The following is a 16,307-nucleotide window of genomic DNA, read 5'->3' as shown; positions in this document are numbered from 1 at the left end:
AAAATATATAAAGAACTCATACGTCTCAACAGCAAAAAGATATATATCTGGATTAAAAAAAAAAAAGGTCAGAGGTTTTCTTTTTCCAAAGAAAACATACAAAAGGCCAAAAGACACATGAAAAGATGCTCAACATCACTAAGGAACTGCAAGTCAAAACCACTATTATCAAAAAGACAAGAAATAACAAATGTTGGGGACAATGTAGAGAAAAAGGAATCCTAATGCACTTGTTGGTGGGAATGTAAACTATCACAGCCACTGTGAAAAACAGCATGGATATTCTTAAAAATAATTAAAAATAAAACTTACACATGATCCAGCAATTCCATTTCTGGATATTTATCCAAAGAAAACAAAACTACTACCTTGAAAAGATATATGTACCCTTATGTTCATTGCAGCATTATTTACAATAGCCAAGATATGGAAACAACACAAGGAGTTGTTTCCTAATTCATCATCGATGGATGAATGCATAAAGACTGTGTGGTGTATATATATATTGGAATGTTGTATATATTCCACAAAAAGACAAAAGAATAATAAAATCTTGGCCATTTGTGACAATTTGGATGATCTTGAGGGAATTATGGTAATAAAACAAGTCAGGCAAAGACAAATATTGTATGATTTCACTTACATGTGTAATCTAAAAGTCTTTACAAACAAACAAAACAAAACTTTCTGACAAGAGAATGGTGGTTGCCAGAGGGGAGGGGAGGTTGGGCACCAGGTGAAATGGGTGAATGGGCTCAAGAGGTACAAACTTCCAGTTATAAAATAAGCAAGTCACAGGGATGTAATCTATAACATCTATAATCATAATATTTGGGTACATATTTAAAAGGTGCCAAGAATGTAAATCTTAAAAGCTCTCGTCACACACACACACACACACACACACACAAAGGATTTTGAACTTTATATGGTGATGGATGTTAACTGTAGACTTATTGCACAGATCATTTGGCAGTATTTACAAATACTGAATCATTATACTACTCACCTGAAATGAATATGTCAATTACACCTCAATAAAAAAAAAAAGGATGCTGAAAAGAAAATTTCTGTAGAAATTCTAATCACAGAAACAATAAATACTTGCAGGTAACCAGGGAGCATAACCGTAAATGTACAAAATAAGATGGAAATATTAAAATTATTAGATGCTATATTTGACAGGAAAGCAATGTTACAGATGTACATTTTTCATTAAGCTTGGCCTGCTGTAAGCAGACCTTATGAATTGAAGGTAAAAACACGTTTAAAAAAATCTTGCCTTATTACGTAAATTTGCTTTTCAGGTAATCCCTACAGAAACTCTCTTCCAGGAAACCAAAATTTTAATAAATCAATAGCCACATTGTTCTCTTCCAGGAATATATTTGATTTTTTTTCAAGTATGAAAAGCCTAGCTATTTTGTATTCAAAAAAGTAAACACTGCAAAAATATTAGGCAAGAATTATTTTAAACCTTTTCTCATTTGAAGCTTTAGTTCTTTCTTATCTGCAAACTATGCATGTGTATGTATGTAATACACATATACACAGTTTATTTTCCAGATGAAAGCAAATAGCATCAAATATACTAACCTTATGTTGCTGTACTTGGCGTTTTAGGTCCTCAAGATCAGGTCCAAGGGGCTCTTTTTCCATTTTCCTTGTTCTCTCTTCTGTTTTTGTTAACCAGGCATTTAACTCTTTTAGTTGCTGATTCTGGAGATCCATGAGAACTTTATGTAAACTGAAAATTTGAAAGATACCTAATTATTGCTTCTGTCGAAACAACTTTACGATTATTAAACCTATCACTAGGTAAAACTATTGACATTTGAATGTGTGTTAACATGGTTTGGCATTTGTTGGACATTAAGAAAGGTGAATAAAACCCATAATCAATCACCTCTGAAGGTATTCTTTCTTCAGCATATGATAGTCCACACATTCCAATTTTTAGCACGTTTCACACAGCTAACTAAATGTGAACATGATAAATAAAGTGAGAGCCATCTCTGGTAATTGAGCTAGTAATGTACCCTGGCAGTTGTTTGCTTTTATGTCCATTATTTTAATATACGTGTGGTAATAAAACATGGCTACAAATTCGCTGTTGTGGTATTAAGAGATGGAGTCAATGTTCCATGCTCATGAATATGGACTGGCCTTGTGATTTGTTCTGACCAACACAATATGGCAGAAGTGACATTATACAAGTTCTAAGCGTAGGCTGTAAGGGAATGAGCACCGCTTGTATTCTGTCTCTTGGGATCCAGCTGCAGTGCTGTAGGGAAGCCCAAGCTGACTACTGAATGATTAGAGACCATCCTGAGAGTAACTCTGGAGGATAAAAGGCAACCGTAAAAGTTATGCTTCCTGATGAATGAAGCCCAGTGCGTGACCCCAGCTATACCACAATCTCAGAACTACAACCTAGATGAGCCCTGACCATATTCTGGATCTACAGAATCATGATGTAATTATAAATTTTTGTACTAAGCTGCAATTTTGGAGTCATTTGTTATGCACAAATAGATAAGTGAAAGATGTTTTTTTTTCTTTTTGTCAAGGATGTATACATTAGTGGGCCAGGCAATGGATTTAAAGTCCAAACACTTGGTTTTAGTTCACAGCCTGGCTATATGCCTTAGAACTAAGATCTTAAATCTTCTCAGTGTGAATATCAGCATCACAGACATGAGATGACATCTTGCTTATCAACCACACAACTTCATAGTGAGGATGAAAAGTAAAATTTAGGTTATTTCATCTATTAATTCAACAAAATGTTGAGAGACAAAAGAGAAGTGTTAGTATAAATTATAAGGTAAATATTCTTTACAAAGGCATGTTTAAAGCATTTTTGAGAACCAGAGTATACTGCGCACTGATTTTAAAATGTCAATAAGGAATTTAAATTATTTATTATTCTTATTTATAAAATTTTTACCAGAAATTTTCATTAATCAACATATTTAAACATACAAAATACACACATAACTAAGAGTGTTTAAAATCATTTCAGTTCAGTTCAGTCACTCAGTCATGTCTGACTCTTTGCGACCCCATGAATCGCAGCACACCAGGCCTCCCTGTCCATCACCAACTCCCGGAGTTCACTCAGACTCACGTCCATCGAGTCCGTGATGCCATCCAGCCATCTCATCCTCTGTCGTCCCCTTCTCCTCCTGCCCTCAGTCCCTCCCAGCATCAGAGTCTTTTCCAATGAGTCAACTCTTCGCACGAGGTGGCCAAAGTACTGGAGTTTCAATTTTAGCATCATTCCTTCCAAAGAACACCCAGGGCTGATCTCCTTTAGAATGGACTGGTTATACCATTTATCATTACAGCTTTAACCTTTTAGAGACACAGGTCCCCTGAGGCACACTGTAATCAGAAGTCTATGAGAATGAGCTTTTGTTTATCAAACAGAAAAAGTAGACATTTTCTTTTTATGGGAAACAACATAAAGCATCCATTTAAGTGGAAGCAAAAACTCAAAGTTGCTAGTTTAAGTTTCTTAGACAATGAACACCATCCTGGCATTGCAAGGTATATAAATCTTTTACTTTATTGGTTCAGTTAATCCCTTGAGAACTGACTTGATAACAAGATTTCATGAGAATTGGCTGCAATATAATTCCTTGTGTTTGCTGTTTTTCCTGCCTGGTTTGTCCTTACATTGAGCTAAAAATCTCACATTTCAGAAACTAAAGAAAAACATGCCATATTATTATTTATAGGTGAAGAAATGTTTCAAGTCAAACATACATGTGTTAGCGTTAATAAGGAATTTCATTTTAAAATATCATTTTTTTAAACTTTTGGAGAGATGTTTCATCCAACAAATATTCTAGAAACTCCTATTTGTTCAGTTCAGTTCAGTCTCTCAGTCGTGTCCGACTCTTTGTGACCCCATGAATCGCAGCACGCCAGGCCTCCCTGTCCATCACCAACTCCCTGAGTTCACTCAGACTCATGTGCATTGAGTCAGTGATGCCATCCAGCCATCTCATCCTCTGTCGTCCCCTTCTCCTCCTGCCCCCAATCCCTCCCAGCATCAGAGTCTTTTCTAGAGATAGACAAAAGAAAAAATCCTCATATTCAAGTAGCTTAGAGACTTTTAAGGAAATATCTATGTCAACAATTATAATAGTATGAGGAAATCATTATAATTATATTTGTATATATTCAGAGGGGACATAAAAATGGCTCCACATAGACCTGGGCTCTTTACAAATGATGTCATTACATAACACAGAGCCTGAGAGTTGAGACTTGAAGAACTGAGTCATATACTTATTAAATGTGGAATTACTGAGTACTTAGATACTACAAACAGTGAAGCGACAAAGACCCTTACAGTCATGGGGGTCACAGATAATATATAACTCCTGAGGCCATTAATTAATTGTAATTGAGATCATGCTATGAAATGAAAGTAACTGAATTGAGTTCATGATGTAAGGAAAGACTTTTCTGAAGCACTAATATTAGAATAACTCCAAAGTCTTAAGTAAGAGGAGGTAGTGAAGAGGATGGGGTAAACACTTTCTAAATAGAAGGAATCATCTGTGCAAATTTCCTAAGGCATTAGAGGATCAGGAAGGCCAATACAGTTTGATGATATAAGGCGTGGGAGAGTTATACAATGTCATACCCTACACTAACCCATGAGTTCTGGGAAATTTCTTAAGCTCTGCCTGAAAATGTGAAGTCTGAAGCTCAAGTGACCTTTTATGTTTAACAGTAATTTCACCTTATGAACCTAGCCTCAGAGACTAACCACTAAGAATGGATGTACCAAAAAGCAATACCTGCTTTCTCAGGTATTGCATCTTTTATAGGTGGAATGTAAAAATATGGAGCTGAAGGCTCTTGGAGGAGGGGCTGGCATGGCTGGGTGGAAAATGGTGTATGGGGACACTCAGCGTGCAGCCTGTGTGGTTCAATATTATAATGACTGGTACAATCACATCACTGTATCCTAGCCAAAGAAATCCCTGCTTTTCCTCTCTAGACCAATGGTTCTCAAAGTATGGTCACTTGAAACAACAGCATCATTCCATCCTCTTGGGGGATGTCTTAGTGTGTGTGTGTGTATACACACACCAAGCTTATGGGTGTATATACACATACATATTTATATATAGTGTATATATATGATTTTAATGTATATGAGATCATATCGCTTAGGATGAAAAATCAACTAAAATTATGTAAAATTTTACTATTTTAAGGAAAAGTAGTAAATATATAATGATAAAGACAAGTACAGATATAGGAGAAATTGTGAAAGTGGAGCATAATTAACTTGTGTTTGAAAAACACTTAAAGATTACATTTGGTCCTCATTATCACTTAATGAAGTAGTTAATACTGTTATTTCAATTCTGAGGACACTGAAATTTGGAAAGGTTAAAGAACTTGCTCAATGTATCTCAGTGACATGCACATCAGTATATAAATGCTAAGCTGTGACCCAGGTCTGTGCTCTTAACCTTGAATCATTTCCTTCTTTATTGATAAACTGTTATACTAGGTTGGGTCATATGAAGTTGCTGGTGTTTGAGGGTTTTATTCTATAAAAATGATACTTTCATTCTGTTCAACTGAAAACACTATTCAAATGAGAAAGTCCACATTTCCAACTAACATTCTCAAGATGCAAATAAATTAGGGAAATTTATCAAATTCATAAAATAAAAATCTACCACCCACAGGCAAGGAAAGAGTTTGTATTTTTCTTGGTTTCATTTTATGGTTTTCAAGTGGTTATTTAGAAAGGGACATAAAATCAAAGGGAGAATGGAGCATAAATATATGACTGGCACTCGAGAGAGGAGGCAGCTGAATTGGAATAAAATAGCTGCAGACAGGAGACAGCCCTGACAAAGTCTAGAGACAGAAGCATGTCAGGATATGACAGGACGAACTGCTGCAGCCAGCCTCCCACTGTAAAAGTACCTGAAGACAGATGCAGACTAGTGAAGCCAATACATGGAAAGAGCTTGCGACTCTGAGGACACAACTGAGTCACAGACTGAATGGTTTGGAGTCACTCCAACTGTAGATTTATTGTAATATAAGATGATAAATAATGGCTTTAACCAGTGCTTCCCAAATTTTAACATTTTACTATGATTTTACTGATTTTAACTCAGTGGGTCTGAGGAGGGGGCTGAGATTCTTCATTTCTAGCAAATGTCCAGGGGATGCCAATGGTATTGATGCATGGATCACACTTCAGGAAGCAATGCTGCAAACTACTTTGAGTCCGGTTATTTGTTAGGGGCAGTAAAAAGCACCTTAAGGAATACCATTTTCAAATAATTGTATATGGAGGTCTGTCTCTCACCTCACATCCACTGCAGGAACATCACCTTCATGAACAGAAAAGAGATCAACGCAAACATAGGATTTGCTTCACAGAAACTCTGCTGGACTTGGGGGAAGCATTTATTCCCTAATCAGTAGTGCCCAGTAGAAAGTGAAAGTTGCTCACTCATGACATTCAGTGAAAGTGAAAGTTGCTCTTTGTGACCCAATGGATTATACAGTCCCTGGAATTCTCCAGGCCAGAATACTGGAGTGGGTAGCCTTTCCTTTCTCCAGAGGATTTTCCCAGCCCAGGGATCAAACTCAGGTCTCCCTCATTACCGGCAGATTTCTTACCAGCTGAGCCATCAGGAAACCCAAGAATACTTGAGTGGGTAGCCTATCCCTTCTCCAAGGGATCTTCATGACCCAGGAATCGAACCAGGGTCTCCTGCATTGCAGGCAGATTCTTTATCAGCTGAGCTACCAGGGAAGCAGTTTCTATTCTAGATCTGCTCTTGTTGTTGTTCAGTTGCTCAGTCGGGTCTGTCTCTTTGTGATCTCATGTAGTATAGCATGTCAGGCTTCCCTGTCCTTCACCATCTCCCGGAGCTTGCTCAAACTCATGTCCATTGAGTCGATGATGTCATCCAACCATCTCATCCTTTGTAGTCTCTTTCTCCTCCTGTCTTCAATCTTTCCCAGCATTAGGGTCTTTTCCAATGAGTCATCTGTACCCATCAGGTGGCTAAAGTATTGGAGCTTCAGAATCAGTCCGTCCAATGAATATTCAGGGTTGATTTCCTTTAGAATTGACTGGTTTGATTTCCTTGCAGCCCAAGGGACTCTCAAGAGTCTTCTGCAACACCACAATTCAAAAGCATCAATTCTTCGGTGCTCAGCCTTCCTTATGTTCCAACTCTCACATCTGTACATGACTACTGGAAAAACCATAGCTTTGACTATATGGACCTTTGCCGGCAAAGTGATATCTTTGTTTTTTAATATGTTGTCTAGGTTTGCCAGACAATAGAGGTATTACCATCAATCCTTATGATACAGGAAATACTATTACCCCCAATTTACAGATGGGTAAACAAAGGTTTACCTGAGTCAAAAGGCAAGCAATGGGGGGTGGGGGGGTGGAAATTGAGCATTGTGGCCCTGGGGTCTGCTTCACCATCATGCTGCCCAGGTGGCACTAGTCGTAAGAATCCACTTGCCAATGCAGGAGAAGCAACAGATGTGGGTTTGCTTCCTTATCAGGAAGATCCCATGAAGGAGGACACAGCACCCCACTCCAGTATTCTTGCCTGGAGAATCCCATGGAAAGAGGAGCCTGGTAGGCTACAGTCTACGGGGTTGCAAAGAGTTGGACACAGCTGAGCACACGGCACAAGACATACTGCCTTTACTAATGTTACTTCATTTTTAGAGATAACTTTTAAATCTTTTCCTCATTTCATTTATGTTAGTGATTATCAAGAAGGAAAAACAGAAAAATAAAAGGTCAGTGAGTAGGATTTTCTCAATTTTTGTCATTAACAGATCATTTTACTCTTTTTTTCTCACTTAAATGAGGAGAGTCAAATCCCTTAGCATGAGGTTTCCATTGATGATAGAAACCACAATACACTTTGAGACCCAATTTTGGTCAAACATAAGGTGACAAGGGAAAATGAATGACTAGACATTTTAAACATTTGTAACGTTTCATTAAATGTATGAATCAGAAAACCTGATAAGCCCCTGGCCAAAAAAGCAAACATTGCTTTAAAATAGAAATGCAATATTGGTAAATTTAAAGAAAAGTTTCAGTAACACATGTACAGACACATAAAGGCTTTTTGTCATATGGCAGTAATGAATGGGCTTTATGAAGCACATCCATGTTTTTCAATTCTCACAGTTTAGAACATTTCTCAAAGCTCACTGAATGCCCTGTGAAACATAAAGCTCAAAACTACACATCCAATAAAATGGAGACCCCACACACATAAGACTTTCACCGCCACCGTCACCTCTACCCTACCCCTTTACTGTCACTGTATCTCCATATCTCCACCACCAATCTCGGCCAGTGCCCTACATTTCAAGTCTATCACCAGCATTTCTGCAGGTGGTTAATCCCTCCTGCTGCCCTGGACCTCCTTGCCTCCAAAAAGTCCATCCTCTCTCCTCCAAGTCCCAATGACATCTTAAAACACCCCCTTGCAAAATCTGACACTGGTCAGTGGTTTTCTGTCTCTAAATCTTAGGCACTGGAATAGTAGGAATTTCCACTGGAGAATGAAGAGCAGATAAAAGTCTAACAGAATCCTATGAAGTGTTTCTTTTTTTCCCGCCAAAATGAATGCTCATTCTCTTCTCTGCAGCATCAGCACTCCCACCAATAGGTGCACTGATATCTTAGGTGAGGGGAGAAAGCACAGAGACCAGGTCATATACATTTTCCCAAAGCTCCCACTAATTCTCATTGTTACCCTTCTATTACACCCTGCAACCCGGTCTTGGAGAGCACAGTCTTCATTCAACAGCCTCACAGGAAATATTTTGTGTTTAAAAGGATTCTGTGAAACAAAAATACAGTTTTCAAAATACTGATCTATGTTATCCCTCCATCCATAAAGCTCAACAACAGTTTAACTATTGACATTCTTCAACTATACAGAGCAAAATTAAAGTTAAAAATGCAAACACATTCATTTGCATTTTGCATATTTACATTCAAAACAGTAACAGTAACATAATAAAGAAGCTGCATGGCTGGATGCAAAAGATTCTTGTGGCAAATACATTATAGAGACACTCAATTCAATCTTCCTGATTCAATACTTACAAAGTGAGTGATGAAACTCCCAGATGTCATCACAAACCAAAGAGGACTCAAATACAATGATTAGAAATCTGTTTAAATTATCTCTAGTGAAAATGAGGTATGGTGACATTCTGAGATCATAATCATTTGCACGACAATAGAAGCCCACTCTCAACTTCAAAAATTATGTCACTCTATAATATCTGGCACACACTAGACACATGATAAATATTGGTTGAATGCATAAATGGTATCAATTATCAGATATAAGAAGATATAGTACAAAAATGTATATACTTTTCTAATCAGAAACATCAGAATTAAGATTATAATATAAAACATCAACTTCCATTAAATGTTCTCGTGTTAAGACAGTTCACTGATTTAATTAGTATCATTTTTTTTTAGCCATAAATGAGAATGGTTATTTTACCCAGCATACTGAATCTTTACATTCACTTTCCTTTGCCATAGCCATCAGCATGGCTGTTCCCTCCCTGTGATCAAGCCTCCCCTTAAATATTACCTTAAGAGGGAGGCCTTCCATAACTGACCAAGTACGCACAGTAATTCAATGGGTCATTCTCTAAATCTATCCCGTTTGTTTTTTTTTTTTTTCTTTTCCATCATTTAAAGCCATGTGCTATGGCATATATGTTGTTTCTTAGTCACCAAGTCATGTCCGACTCTTTGTGACTCCCTGGACTATAGCCCACTAGGCTCCTCTGTTCATGGGATTTTCCAGGCAAGACTGTCGGAGTATGTTGCCATTTCCTTCTCCAATGATATACATATTTTACATATTTTTCAACTGTCTCCTGTCATGAAGAAGGCATGCTCAATAAGACAAAGATTTAGTCTGTTTTGTCCACTGATAGTTCCCCAGTATCTATAACAGTGCAGGGGACGTAGGAGATAAGAATTGTTAGTTAGACAGATGAATGAATAATTAAGCTTAATTTCTAATTACCATTATTTATCGCTGTGAAAAAGCACTGTTCCAAAAAAATGTTATGCTCGACTCTCATTTCTATGAATTCCAGCGATTTGGCTTTCCTACTCATAATTTAAACTATGAGAGTCACATACTTTATATTATTGGAACAAGTCGTGTCCACATTTTAACTGAGCATTGTTTACAAAAAGGTTGTCATGGACCATCATACTGATTTGAACCTGATTAAATTACTATATGCTAATAACTGTTAATTAGGCCACCAATGAATTGTCAATACTCTCACATTGTCTATTGTATATTCTTTCACAAGAATCTTGCTATTTTATCAATGACCCATGAGAGATGATGGCAACATCTGAGTACTGAATGAGACATCACCAGCACCATTTTGGGAGTTTCTGAGAAAGTAGTTAATACATTTGGCCCACCTCAGTTGATAGAAAAATTGGGGGCTTAGGAATCACCTGAGATCTCATTAAACTGTAGATTCTGATCATGCAGTGTGAGGCCTGAGAGTCTGCATTTTAAATTAGGCCTCAGGTGATGTTGTTGCTAGTGGTTCTTGAACTACCTTCATCTGCAAGGAGTTCTAATTTTAATATGATTAGAAAAAAATGAATTCATGAAACAATGTTATATAATGGCAAGTAAGAGACTAAGATTATACTCTGCTAAAAAGTTCACTGCAGTGAATTCATTTAACAGAACTACTTAAGAAACACTTTCATTCATTGATCCATTCATTCAGATATTCACATGTGCCATGTGTTAGTCACTTCACTTGGGAGAAAACAACCCTGCTACTTGTTCACCTCTTTTACTCTATTCACTCTCACATATGTTATCTCACTTCCAGGTTGGAACAGAAATTTAAAAGGAAAATAAACAAGATGAGCCAGAGTTGTTAGACATATTTTTCTCCCCAGTCAAAGTGTTGACGGTGATTCACAATTATTTCCCATGTTATGGTTTATATTTTCACCCAGATACTATTCATATCTCTCCTCCTGCTGATATAAACCAGAACATAACTTCACTTGGCCTCCTTACTGACTTGCCTTCATTTTTCTTCCCTCATCATCACAAAGGTTTTAGTTTCCCCCTGCATGTCCTAACCACAGTTATCAGAGAAGCTGATGGAACTTGCTGTGCTTATCTTTATGAGTCCTTGTAGAAATGTCAGTAAATCTCTTTTGCTCTCTGCAGGTTGCATTTTTCAATCAAATTAATTAGTTTATTCATAGAGAAGAAAATCTTCTGTTGTCCCCATGCCAATAGTCTTCTTGTCCTTCCACAGTGGGAAGTTTTGTCTTTTTCTTCTCTTTCCCTCACCTCCCACCACCCAAAGGGTATTCTGCAGCATAAAAATGAAACAAAATAAAAATCATTTTGCCTACTCATCTGTAGGTTCCAACTCGAGCATGTCAACAGATACTGTCTTGTCTTAATTATTTTAATTGTGCAATCAATAGAACTTAGTTTTTTCATTTCAATCTCATAATCACTCTTAAAGATTGATAACTGACCAATAGTAGCATGTTTGTGCAAAAGTAGTGGTGGCTAGAAGTATCTTTAAAAAGTTCTTTATTACATTAGCTTTTGCTTCATTATCTCATTATGAATTCATGTTCACAAAGATATCAGAATTGGAGAGAAAAGAAATTATTAAGGGAAGAATCAAATGAGAATGGAATAAAACAGGGAGAACAGAAGAAGCACCTATATGTTTATGTTTTTTACTTATATTCCTTTGCAAGGAATATTTTTAAATGTTTCAATAATCAAATTATAATTTCAAATATAATTTTAATCACCCTGCTCATGGTCCCTTTCCCCCAGAGAAAACATCCATAAACAAGTCCTTTGGGAAAAAATGAGCAAGGCAATTAGAACAAGCTGGAGGGGGAAAAGTGAAAAATATATATATATATATTCCCTGGTGGCTCAGATGGTTAAGAATCTGCCTGCAGTGCAGGAGACCTGGGTTCAATCCTTGGGTAGGGAAAATCCCCTGGAGAAGGGACATGCTACCTACTCCAGTATCTTTGCCTGGGAAATCCCATGGACAGAGGAGCCTGGCGGGCCACACTCCATGAGGTTGCAGAGTTGGACACAACTAAGAGACTAACACTTTCACGTAGGCATAGTTACATAGATAGTTACAATAATTAACCCATGGCTAGTCATTTGTAATGCTGATCATTCTTTATACTCCATAATAATTTCATGTCCACAATCTACTTTTTACACCCTATCTTGGCCAGTATCTTTTAGAGGTGCGTCAGCAATCAGTAACTGAGTACCACAGAGGGGAAGTATATCACCTAGTTCACAAAAACAGGAGTTGGAGAAAGGGAGACCTTATCCCTCAGGAAAATTAGAGTAGATTGAGCATAAGTGGGAAATGAGAACATTTTGTTACCTCTGTGTTTTTAAAACTTCTCATTTTGTTTGGAAAGTGTTCATGGCTTACAGGATAAATTCCCTAGATACAACCTTGTATAAAGGTAGCATCTGTATGTATGAGGCAAGGATGCCTATTTTCTGGGGTGGGGAGGAGGAATCTTGACTGTTAGAAAGGTAAAAAGGAAAATAAACACATCACAAATGGTTTATACATTAGTGACTGGGGTAAGATCATAGAGTAAACACATGTATGATTACAACCACCCCCTGGCATAAGATACTAGCACCTTTTACTTGGGCTAGTATCAGGAAAGTAATAGTAAGAGATACTGTCAATATTATCTCTTACCTGATACTGGTATTACAACGGTCCGGTCTTCTTCTAGTGGCATTACCAATATTTTCTTTACCTGTTTTTCCCCTACTTAAAACCTTCTGATGACTTTTTGTCACCTTTATGCTAGATCTTAAAGTCCTTGATTTTACCCTGACACTGCTATACATGACAAGACCCCTACCTATTGATCGATTTCAACCCCATTTGGTACTTTAGCTATCTAACCTTCCCTCCTGCAACTCTCCAGCCACAAACTGCCTGTTGGTTTCTCTAACAAGCCAGAGTGCCCCTATTTTAGGGCCCCTGCATGAGCTTAGCAGCAGCAGCAGCATGAGCTTTTCCCTCTGTCTGAAGTATACTTCCTCCTGATCTGCAAATGGTAACTCCTCCTTGTCATTCAAATTTGAAATTAAATGGCACCATGCTAGACACAACATTCCTGGGTCACACAGGCAAAAGAGGCCCCTCAGGCTCTATCACACTAACTTTAAACCTCTTCAAAAAGCATATTCCTACCTGATATTTTTCTTGTGTGGTTTTTTTTTGCCTGGATGTGAGACACTGTAGAGCTTCTGGAACCTTGCCTTTTGTATTCATTACTGTATACCCAGTGCCTTGAAATGCAGATGGTATTTTGAGGCACTCCACTAATATTTATTAATATTATTATTAACATTCATGCATATACAGATAGATGCAGATATAGATACATACATAGATGTAGATACAGATACCTACATACATACATACCTGTTACATATGTAGTCACTCAGTCAAACGTGACTGAGTGAACGCAACCCCATGAACTGTAGTTAGCCCACCAGGCTCCTCTACCCATGGAATTTTTCAGGCAAGAATACAGGAGTGGGCTGCCATTTCCTACTCCAGAGGATCTTCCTCACCCAGGGATCAAACCCTCTGACTCAGGGATTGAATCCAAGTCTCTTGTGTCTCCTGCACTGGCAGGTGAATTCTTTACCATGAGCGACTCCTGGGAAACCTGATATATATAGTAATATACCCCAAGGAATATATATAAAATGTAATTTGATTATTGTACATAGACACGCTTTTAGATGAAACTAAAAACTGACAAGTATAAATATTCATAGATTTTAGTTATCAGATTATCTGCATTCCCAGCCATTTTATTTATTTATTTATTTATTTTCACTTTTGCAATAAGACCAGATCATGGCATCTGGTCCCATCACTTCATGGCAAATAGATGGGGAAACAATGAAAACAGTGACAAGACTTTATTGTCTTGGACTCCAAAATCACTTTAGATGGTGACTGCAGCCATGAAATTAAGACGCTTACTCCTTGGAAGAAAAGCTATGACCAACCTAGACAGTGTTTTAAAAAGCAGAGACATTACCTTGCCAACAAAGGTTCATCTAGTCAAAGCTACGGTTTTTCCAGCAGTTATGTATGGATGTGAGAGCTGGACTATAAAGAAAGCTGAGTGCCAAAGAATTGATGCTTCTGAACTGTCATGTTGGGGAAGACTCTTGAGTCCCTTGGACAACAAGGAGATCCAACCAGTCTATCCTAAAGGAAATCAGTCCTGAATATTCATTGGAAGGACTGATGCTGAAGCTGAAACTCCAATACTTTTAGCCACCTGATGTGAAGAACTGACTCATTTGAAAAGACCCTGATGCTGGGAAATATTGAAGGCAGGAGGAGAAGGGGACAACAGAGGATGAGATGGCTTGTTGGCATCACCAACTCAATGAACATGCATTTGAGCAAACTCCGGGCATTGGTAATGAACAGTGAAACCTGGTGTGCTGCAGTCCATGGGGTCACAAAGAATTGGATATGAATGAGTGACTGAACTGAATTGAACTGACTAAATAAGAAAACAACTTTAGAACTATAGCTGGCTTTGGTTATATCTCATCTACCTATTATACCTTAATTATCATTATCTCTCCCTAAATCTATGTTTAGGCAGGAAAAATGGATTTTGACTATATCTGTCCATACCCTTTCTTTCTTTGGAGGAACAAACTGAAAGGTGTGGAATAATCGATTTTTGATTATTATCAGTCTACTATGCTTTCCTACTCCTAAGTAATCATATGAATGGAAATAACAGGTAATGCTCCAAATTGAAGCTAATCATCAACATGGCCATGAAAGTATAAACTGAACAGGTAGCAATGCACTAAAGGATTAAATAGAAACTAAAATTATTTTTTAAAATATTGACAACATCCTATTTTGATAATCAGCTTTTTGTTTCCTCTAAAAATATCTATCAAAATTCAGGTCCAGGATAGTTTGCATAATGGCTAATCGCCTTTAGAATTTTATTCATGAAAATCCACAAAGTTAGTGAAAGTGGTATGTAAGACTGTTATTTACAAACTTACAAGAGGTTTCTGAATTTGCTTGTCTTAAATAATACTTTGTGTATGTGTACCTCAACAAATTGTCCAGACTAGTTGATACGCTACAAGCATTTACACATTAATGTCTCATTTTAAAAACTATGTTTTAACAAAGCCGTGCCAGCTAAGAGGCTGCCCTTACCTTCTTGTTAATCATTTTAAAAGCTTAAATACCAACCAAACTCCTTAAAACTTCCCTAAGGACAAACTATTTTTTATATCAATCTTCAGTTCAGTTCAGTCGCTCAGTCGTCTTTGCGACCCCATGAATCACAGCACGCCAGGCCTCCCTGTCCATCACCAACTCCCGAAGTTCACTCAAACTCATGTTCATCGAGTCAGTGATGCCATCCAGCCATCTCATCCTCTGTTGACACCTTCTCCTCCTGCCCCCTGTCCCTCCCAGCGTCAGAGTCTTTTCCAATGAGTCAACTCTTTGCATGAGGTGGCCAAAGTACTGGAGTTTCAGCTTTAGCATCATTCCTTCCAAAGAACACCCAGGGCTGATCTCCTTTAGAATGGACTGGTTGGATCTCCTTGCAGTCCAAGGGACTCTCAAGAGTCTTCTCCAACACCACAGTTCAAAAGCATCAATTCTTTGGCACTCAGCCTTCTTCACAGTCCAACTCTCACATCCATACATGACCACTGGAAAAATCATAGCCTTGACTAGACGGACCTTTGTTGGCAAAGTAATGTCTCTGCTTTTGAATATGCTATCTAGGTTGCTCATAACTTTCCTTCCAAGGAGTAAGCGTCTTTTAATTTCATGGCTGTAATCACCATCTGCAGTGATTTTGGAGCCCCCCCACCAAATAAAGTCTGACACTCTTAGCTTAGTGATATTGCCATTTTAGGTTTCTCATACTCCAGTATGAGCAAATTACACACACGTGTGTGTGTGTACATGGTCTCATCCATGTATGTGTGTGTGCTGTCATTCATCATCTAATGGTAGATACCTCTTTAACAAGGTATTTTTTTAATTAAACAATTTTTAAATGGTATAATAGCAGATTAAAAACTTGGGGTTTTAATTATAGGTTGAATCTACCTTTTCTCCACTCA

General features: G+C 37.7%; 1 protein-coding gene across 6 annotated transcripts in view; it reads right to left on the bottom strand.

Annotated features, from left to right (window-relative positions):
* Positions 1-16,307, bottom strand: part of DMD (dystrophin) — a 2,254,125-nt gene that overhangs the window by 1,596,986 nt on the left and 640,832 nt on the right. For all 6 annotated transcript variants that reach the window (XM_040266338.1, XM_040266336.1, XM_040266334.1 and 3 more), the window contains one exon: positions 1,597-1,747. In XM_040266338.1, coding sequence (XP_040122272.1) covers positions 1,597-1,747 — 151 coding nt within the window. The remainder of the gene's footprint in view (positions 1-1,596; positions 1,748-16,307) is intronic.

This window comes from Oryx dammah, unplaced genomic scaffold (genome assembly GCF_014754425.2).
Source record: "Oryx dammah isolate SB20612 unplaced genomic scaffold, SCBI_Odam_1.1 HiC_scaffold_23, whole genome shotgun sequence".
NCBI classification, from domain to species: Eukaryota; Metazoa; Chordata; class Mammalia; order Artiodactyla; family Bovidae; genus Oryx; species Oryx dammah.
This window is presented reverse-complemented; position numbering and strand designations above follow the sequence as displayed.